This window comes from Nicrophorus vespilloides, unplaced genomic scaffold (genome assembly GCF_001412225.1).
Source record: "Nicrophorus vespilloides isolate i.1.1-1 unplaced genomic scaffold, Nicve_v1.0, whole genome shotgun sequence".
In the NCBI taxonomy this organism is placed as follows: domain Eukaryota; kingdom Metazoa; phylum Arthropoda; class Insecta; order Coleoptera; family Silphidae; genus Nicrophorus; species Nicrophorus vespilloides.
This window is the reverse complement of record NW_017099608.1, coordinates 63,997-72,776: the sequence shown is the minus strand read 5'-3', so window position 1 is coordinate 72,776 and position 8,780 is coordinate 63,997. Positions and strand designations below refer to the sequence as shown.

General features: G+C 36.0%; 2 protein-coding genes across 12 annotated transcripts; one reads left to right on the top strand and one right to left on the bottom strand.

Moving 5' to 3' along the window:
- Nucleotides 1-26: 26 nt before the first annotated feature.
- LOC108564874 lies at nt 27-2,362 on the bottom strand. 8 transcript variants are annotated; one of them, XM_017924059.1, is made up of 9 exons: nt 2,064-2,144; nt 1,530-2,003; nt 1,293-1,404; nt 1,131-1,236; nt 911-1,080; nt 720-856; nt 636-660; nt 438-582; nt 30-124 (listed from the first exon to the last, which is right to left on the bottom strand). In XM_017924059.1, the coding sequence occupies exons 3-9, from the start codon at nt 1,353-1,355 to the stop codon at nt 108-110; spliced, it is 663 nt and encodes a 220-aa protein (XP_017779548.1). In that variant the 5' UTR covers nt 1,356-1,404; nt 1,530-2,003; nt 2,064-2,144; the 3' UTR covers nt 30-107. The 8 variants fall into 8 exon arrangements, with proteins under 8 accessions (XP_017779551.1, XP_017779548.1, XP_017779550.1 ...); XM_017924061.1 differs by lacking the exons at nt 1,530-2,003; nt 2,064-2,144 and adding an exon at nt 2,276-2,362; XM_017924058.1 differs by lacking the exon at nt 1,530-2,003 and having other exon boundaries at nt 2,064-2,151.
- LOC108564873 (nuclear pore complex protein Nup98-Nup96) lies at nt 2,164-8,328 on the top strand. Of its 4 annotated transcripts, none has more exons than XM_017924057.1 (10): nt 2,164-2,246; nt 2,992-3,198; nt 3,252-4,030; nt 4,081-4,336; nt 4,401-4,533; nt 4,591-4,822; nt 4,886-5,162; nt 5,212-6,270; nt 6,328-7,420; nt 7,477-8,328. In XM_017924057.1, exons 2-10 carry the CDS (start codon nt 3,039-3,041, stop codon nt 8,282-8,284), a joined length of 4,797 nt encoding a protein of 1,598 aa, XP_017779546.1. In that variant the 5' UTR covers nt 2,164-2,246; nt 2,992-3,038; the 3' UTR covers nt 8,285-8,328. The 4 variants fall into 4 exon arrangements, with proteins under 4 accessions (XP_017779546.1, XP_017779545.1, XP_017779543.1 ...); XM_017924056.1 differs by having other exon boundaries at nt 2,240-2,307; XM_017924054.1 differs by lacking the exon at nt 2,164-2,246 and adding an exon at nt 2,621-2,940 and having other exon boundaries at nt 4,105-4,336.
- The last annotated feature ends 452 nt before the right edge of the window (nt 8,329-8,780 follow it).

The window sequence follows — 8,780 nt, the reverse complement described above, 5'->3', positions numbered from 1 at the left end:
TTATTTTTCTTAAAAAAAAATTTGAATTATATAATTTGACTAGGGTAGTATTTTTTGAATATAAGTTTCGTTATAGCGCGACTGGCAAAACTTATTTCGTTATATCACTAGTGTGCTGTGGTACCTGAAACAAAATCGAATCGGTATCAACGTTCGCGTTATGATTGTTTATTACACTGCATTATTGTTTATAGTGTCGCCGAGCGTGCCTCATCGTCTTTTGTGAATTTTCGTCAAAAGTAAGTACTTCTAATTAGAAATTTATTGGATTATCAAGCTATTAACTTTGAAAATTGTAAACTCTAAACTTCAGAAATGTCTAAACTGAAAACATTATAAGTTGTTTGGTTGCTTTGAAAATGTATTTATCCGACTGTAAATTCCTCGTTATTCCTACTTTTATGGTTATTTATATGATAAACCTAATTAAAACTTACTAAGATTTAAAATATAATTGTCCAACAAAAGTTTTTCAAAGTCCCTTGTCATAAAAAGTTTAAACAGTTTTTGAAATTTTATGGCCCGTTTCAGTTTAATATCCACCGGAAATATTTCATCCATGTATAAACTCATTAATCTTAACTAAAATATAACTGTATAATATTAAAACATTGAACAGAAGTCCATATATTTACCGGGCTGAAGTTTATATATCCTAACCTTAAAAAAAATATATATAATATAGTTGCTGTTATAACAAATATATCATTATTACCTACATGTATAATGATTCCAATTTGCTTGTGTTCCTTTGTGCAAACAGATATCCAGTGTAAAGCTGGAGTGCCACTTCTCGTGTAGTGATTAATCTCAAAAAGAGTTGATCATCTAACGAGGCACTGAGAAATAAAACAACCTTTAATTCAATTTGAAATTGGTTAAACAGTTAATGAATACGCATAATATTTACGTTTAAAATGGTATCCCCGTCATTTGAAGCAATTGCTTCATCAAGCAGTTTAAGCTTCTGCGTACTACTTCTGTGGTCTGCAAGAACCACTACCCACTTGTGTAGCATTTTATTTAATGCAGATTCATTTATTTTGGGAGTTTCTTTAGCAAACTGTAAATCATCTAGCACTAAAATTTAGCCATGAAATACATAAATTTAGTTGCATCTTTTAATATACCAATATCCAAATTGTCAGTGCTTAACAACTCTTCTATCGGCAACACAGCTCTATGGAGTTTCGGTTGGAAGATAACATCATTGTGTAATTTATCTTCACTTAAAATCTGAAACAAAAAATTTAATAAAATGATCTTTATGTAATATTTAAATCATTATATACTGGGTCATCGTCAAATTGAAAGCTTGTTCCAGCTGAAGCATTCCAATAGTCCTCAGAAGACATAATTATTTATTTCTTTTTTCAGTGTTCGGGGGAGGTCCTCCACAAAATCCTGGTGAAGAAGATGAAGGTGACATTTTTCCAACTCAAAGTAATTAAAAAACTATAATAAATAGATCACAACTGATTTTTTTTTAGATCCATTTAGCTCGTCTGCAGTGGTCCCAGGAAACCCACCTTTTACTTTTGGCATTGCCCCTGGACAGCCTCCAAAACGACAAATGACAACTCACTCCCATATGATATTCCCGGCAATACCGATATTCAGCAATTCACCCCTATTCCCTGTACAACCAACAACAACAGCAACTCCTATTTCCTTTGCCCCTGCCCCTTTTGTTTCAGCACCGTTCCCACCACCACCATTCTTTCCAAGATCTGACACAACAAGATTGGGCAACAGTGAAACACCAAAGAAAACACATTTCAACTTTACTATTGGTGGAGGAAGTGTTTCAAGACAAAGTCGAATTGGAGGACCTCGGAAGACAAGTCATGTGAATAGTCCTATAAGAAGAGCTAGGGACCATGCTCCTGTTCGCACCCCAATCAACCCACCGACACCAAAGCCTAGTAGTCATAATCTTGATGCAAAGAGTAGTACCAGCATGCAAACTCTTTCATCGAGTTCGCAGGAAAGCCTTATGGACTCTGATGTAATATTAGATCTTTGTAGCGTCTCACAAACAGGTAAATAAATCAATCACTTACAAGATAGGACGTATGGATATTGCACGTCAAATTGGATTTGATAGGTTGTCAAATTCTCTCCTCTTGGACGTTCTGTTTCCGTGAGATTGCGCATACGAATAATATTCTGGGCTGAATATCAAACAATCTTTAGATAGTATAATATATAGAATACATTAACAAAAACAATTACTAAACTTAAGTGTAAGTGCTATTGATTACCAGACACCTACAGACATCTTTGTCCACCTAAGTCGCCAGCTGGGCAAGTTTTTAATCAGCATTTATGGGAAATATATCCATGTATCACAAAAAAACATTTTAACACAAAAAAAAGCACCATAATAATACTAATTTGAAATAAATCAATTTATTAAATGAAAAATAGAAGGCTCTGTTTTTCTATGCAATACACATATCACTTAGAAATCAATATAAATTAAATCAGAATTAAAAAAAAATTAAAATAGTTTATCATGTTATTTTTATATATTTATTTTGTAGCTTTAGTTAGTTAACAGTAAAATTGTAAAAGTAATTATTGCTGAACAACTTTGCTTAGATTATCATGGGATTAGTTTGAACCTGGGTTTATTCCTGTGAGTTTGGTTCGTGCTATTTACGCTTGAGGTATGCTTTTTTAGTACCAGTATACGCCATATGCGTTAAACAAATGCCATAACCTATAATGGCATATCTCACATGAATTATCAGTTCGTTTTTATCGTATCAGTTTTTACAAAAAATATCGGTTATATTTTTACAGTGTAACAATTGTTATTCATTTTACAAAGTAGTTTTTACAAAGTTTAGTGGACGTATCAATTTAATATTTTAATATCGAAAATGTTTGCCCCTGCAAATAGAGCTCCATTTGGGGCGAGCCCTACTACTTTTGGTATGTTATTAGCGGTAAGAAACTAATTGTATATAATTGTTGTTTATTCAGGCTTCAACGCACCGACCAACCCAAATCCATTTGGTCAACAAACACAAATGTTTGGTACAGCAAATGCAACATTTGGAGCTGCAACACCAGCCTTTGGTCAGACTGCAGCTCCAATGTTTGGTGCCACACAGCAGCAACAACAACAGCAGCCATTGTTTGGAAACACAACAGCACCAGCCTTTGGATCAAACATTCAAAACACCTTTGGTAAATAGGCATATATATGATTATGAAATGTTGTGCAATCGGATATATTTTAGGTCAAAACACTACCCTATTTGGACAAAATCAAAACCCACCTGCAGCAAATTTGTTTGGCACTACTAACAATGCATTTGGACAGCAAAGTAAATCCAGTGGATTTAGTTTTAATGCTCCTCAGCCTAGTGGAATGTTTGGGCAAGCCCAACAGCCAGCCCAGCAGACCAACATGTTTCAACCATCTACGTCAACAAACATGTTTGGTGCATCTAGCTTTGGAGGACAGACTCAGCAAACTGGTACACCCATAAAGTTCACACCAGTTACCAGCACTGATTCCATGCAAAAAGGAGGTAGTTCCACCATGATCCAAACCAAACACCATAGTATTACCTGTATGAAGGAATATGAAGGGAAATCATTTGAAGAGTTGAGATGTGAAGATTATTCAGTAAACAGAAAGGGTCCACAGCCAGCATCAGGTTTCACAAGTGCTCCTGCTTTTGGAACTGTGGTATCATCTGCACCTTCACTCTTTGGACAACCTGAAAACAAACCAGCCTTTGGACAATCTAATACATTTGGACAAACCACTGCTTTTGGAACTAACCAGCCCAGCACTAGTGCTGGAGTGTTTGGTAAACCAGCAACAGGTTTTGGCCCTACTACAACTGCCAGTTCATTTGGAGCATTTACTAGCACAGCATCTGCAAACGTCTTTGGAGCGCCAGCAGCATCTAAATCATTTGGAGTACAGAGCACACCATCTCTTTTTGGCCAGCAGTCAACTAGTGGTTTTGGTAGCACACCGTTTTTCGGGCAAGCTTCAACGCAACAGGTACGAGTATGATTTAATTGACATTTTATTTTGATTTTCATTAATTGTAGAGTATGTTTAACAAAACTTCTCAGCCTGGATTTCAAACTTCTCAGCCAGCGGCTTTCTCTTTTGGACAGACACCTGCCTCAACCACCAATTCATTATTTCAACCATCAAAACCTAGTACTGGTTTTAGCTTGTTTAATCAAAATACTACAACAACTGCAGGGTTTGGCCAACAACCAACTTCTGGATTTACAGGATTTAGTAGCTTCTCTAAACCTGCTCAGACTTTTGGTCAGCCAGCGCAAACGGGATTCTCAAGTCAGTTTATTCATAGTTGGTAATTGAAATACAAATCTTAATTTATATTTTTACTTATTTACAGATATGCAAGGAGGTACTTTATTTGGAAATAACGCAGCAAAACCTACGTTTGGTAATCAATCGCTAAATCTTTTTAATAATATGCAACCAACAAACAACTTTTCTCTTCAACCTCAACAAGCGCAACAACAAATGTAATATGAACACAATGAAAACATTTAAAAAAAAATATTAAATCTTTGCTTTTTTAGTGGGCTTGGTACTCAATCACAAGCAGATGATGTTCGAAATATGTTCAATATGATTGAACCATATGGATTTGCTCCTCATTTAGATGGTTTAAAGTGTATGAGCCCTTCTGATACACATTACACTACAAATCCTAAAGATATTGATAATGTTTTAAAAGCACAAGACAAAAATCCGACTTCATCTCCCGTTATTAAGAAAGTTAAAGTTACGTCTCCACCGCCACAAAATAAAGTGAGTCATTAAACTTTTTTAAATGTGTTTACCTATAACTATTGTTTTTTTTTCTCTTTGCAGTGGTCTGAATTTGAAACTGCATATGAAGAAGAACCAGATTATAATAGCATCAACTTTAAAATTAATAATAGTACCAAGAAGCTTCACCTAAAGGGTGGACCATTAAAGAAACCTGAACCGTTAGTCGTGTTCAATGAAGGGCAAATTTCTGGTGGTGATACTAGTACATCGAATGCATATGCCTCTCTACCATCTGCGTTCAAAACTCCCAGTCCAGAATGTTCAACAGAAATTCCTGCAGCCGATAAGTCATCAATGACAGAGAAGGATGTCTCTGGTAAGATTGACGTAAACTTTCCAAAACATATCTAACATGACTATTGTAGTTTCAGTGAAAGACGTTCAAACGGAGCCCAGACGATCTAAATCTAAGAGCCCAGAACCTACACCATATACTGGAACTAATAACTTAAGTATCAGTTCCACCAGCACTGCTGATACTAGTTCTTCTAAAAAGCCATCAATTGATACATGTGGAATTACTTGCACTCGTCCGGAATATTATACTATTCCGCCACTGGACAAAATCGCTCAATATAAGAATTCAGATGGATCATGTATGATCAAAGGCTTCACCATTGGAAGAATTGGATATGGAAATGTATTCTTTCCGGATATCATGGATGTTTCTAATTTGAATATAGATAAGCTAGTGCATTTCCGTTACAAGGAGGTTTCTATTTACGGAGAGAACGACGATAAACCACCGATCGGCGAAGGACTGAACAGAAGGGCACAGGTTACTTTAGATAGGGTATATCCAAAGAGAGAAACGAACAAAGACGAATTTGAAACTGATCCAGATACGCTTATTGCTGACAACTTCGGTGAAGTACTGAGGATGGCATCTAGCAGATTGAGTTCGTCTTTTGTGGATTACCGTCCGGAAACTGGCTCTTGGGTATTCAACGTCGAGCACTTCTCTAAGTACGGTTTATCAGACTTGGAAGAGCAGCAATATAGAGATGAATTAAAAAAGAAGCAGTCTCAGAAGGAAAAGGATGATAAAGAAGCTGAGAAGCGCAAGGAAAATGAAAATAAAGAAAATGTACAAGTGGCCAAACATAGAGGTCTTGGTGGCATGCCTTTAGAAGAAAGTAAACCAACATATACATCTCCCTATGAATTAGCACCTGCAACAAGTACAACAAGACAGCACATTGATCTTACATCTACTCTTATGGATTATGAAACAAGCAGACATGATCCTGGAATGAGTATGATGATGAACACCTTTGTTGATGACAATTTTGCAAGCGGCGATAAAGTGAAACAAATGGATGTGTACTTCGACGATGTTCCACAGAAAATCATTTTAGAAAAAATCGAGAAACCACGAGTTAAGGTTCCAAGACCGAATCTTTATAAATTAACCAACACTACAGGTAAATTTTTTTTTTTACTATTATAGTTTATATTATACTTTTTTTTTTGTTTGGTAGTTCGTGTCCCAATCAACAGGTCCATGATACCATCTAAGGGGATAATGGATGCAGCAATTTTTAAAGGACGCAGTTTTAAGGTAGGATGGTCAAGAGGATTTACGATTGCTGCATTAGGTAACTCGAACATTACCAGAGTTGGTGACTTCGAAGAGTTATTTATGCCCAATACCGTGACTTTGCTGACTGTTTCTGATACGTGCAAAGAACTAAACAAACGTGGTAACTTTGATCCATTCTTGGATACCCTCGATGATTATATGAACCTGATCCTTAGCGACGTATCTTTCTCCGATTCCAGTATTCCCCTTGTAAAAATAAACATTAGCGGAAACGTATTGTTCAACATGGAGTTATTTGCTAAGAAACACTCGAAATCGAATAGGGATAACAAATATATGGAATATTATAAACATATTTGGGGTTTGTGTATGGCGTTTTGGGGCAAATGTGATCCAAAGGAATCCTATACGACCAGAAGAATAATGTTCCAATCGTGGTTGGAAGCTGTCACGTCTGAATTGGTTAGGCACGACATGGCGAAGTATGGAATATTCAATGATGCAGAGACGGCATTAAAGAAGATTCTATCTTTGCTTTCTGGTCATCAAATAAAGAGAGCTGCAGAAATGGCATTTCAGAGAAACTATCCTCAACTAGGTATGTTGATTTCACAGTTGGCCGCTGGAAATACAACAAAGTATTGTACAAGATATCAAATACAGTTGTGGAACGATAATACTTCGATTGAACACATTGAAGAAGACGTGTTGAAATTGTATCTCCTGGCGTGTGGTGCTCCCATGTATAATGATGTTAATGTTTGTGAGAATATGGATTGGTTAAGAACACTAGGTGTTTACTTTTGGTATATAACGCCAAGCTCGAAACCTGTTACTCATGCTATTCAGATGTACGAAGAAGCCTTTAACACTACCACATATGCAGAGAAACCTATAACAGCGTTAGGCGACGAACTCACTTGGGATATTATGTTTTTCATTATGAAATTATACTGTAACCCTCTCAGCGATTTAAGCCAGTTGTTGAAACCTTCGACTCATTCTGGAGACTCCACAGATTATAGAATGAGGTAATTTTTGTCTTGACAAGTAAGTTGCAAATCTAATAGCTTTCTTTCTTTTTCAGCTGGTTACTTTTACAAACATTTGAATCGCTAGGTGTGGGTTTGATTAGCGAACAAGCTAAACTTCATATAACCACCATATTTTCTACTCAATTAGAGCAATTGGGCATGTATAAATGGGCTATATTCGTATTGATGTTCATACCCGACGTTACTGTAAGGAAGAACTTGGTGATGGGAGTGCTCGATAGAAACCTGAGCGAAGAATCTGAAGATACAGAACGGGATATAGTCTTGAAGTTAAAAATCCCCATCAAGTGGCTGCACCAGGTCAAGGCGGTTAAATGCGAGCAACTGGGTAGATACTGGCTTTCATACAAACATTTGGCCCACTCACAAATGTGGCGAGAAGCGCACGACTTCATCTTTAAGCATATACTTCCAAACTTGATCTGTAATCATGATTTTGAACTACTCCGCGATATCCTGCACGAGATCTCCGCTGGCAGCGGCCAAATTTATCGCTGGAAGAACCGGGGAGGCCTTCTCATAGAATTCATCAACGTCTGGACATTTTTGCAACAAAAGAAAAAGGATATGCGGGTCGTCGATCTGAAGAAACTGCAGAACCAAGTGATGTACATAGTCACACGCCTGAAAAGTTTTCCTTCGTCAAAGCCTTTTGAAGTGATGATCATCTCTGAAATCTCCAAGTTTTGTTCAACATTTAATTACTCCATCCTAAAACAGTTGCCTTACGACAGCCAAACACTACTGCGTCAGTCCTCCGACTTTATTCAACAGCTCGTTATGCCGTTCGATTATAAATTCGAGGAAATTAATAAATCTGTTTGTGTTATGTACAAATAGTTACAATATCCATTTCACATTTAATATTATAACTTACATATTAATTTTTGTTTTTGTTTATTTAGTACTTATTTTTCTTATCCATCTATGTATTCTATCTACTAAGAGATAATTGTTTATGTTCTTTTAAATAAATGATAATACCGAATTACATTTCGCAGGAAAAGTCTTAGCTGTATATTTTTTTTCTTACAGGATGATGCGAAATGGGTCAAGGACGTTTCCTCGCTTCAACAGCGAAACGTTTGATTACCGCACCAATATTTCCGTAAATATATAATAAAAAAAAACTATTTTACTAAAAGAAAACATTATTTAAAATTATTAATTTGTTTACCAGATGATATTTTTGATATACCTTCGTCTATGACTTAACCATTAAATGTATATATTTTTTGCTGAGTTGGACATTTTGCTTACACATTTTCTTTGTATACTTTCAATTTGTTTGTGTGCATTAGTAGTACAGTTTTACTATTAATTTTATTCTGTATGT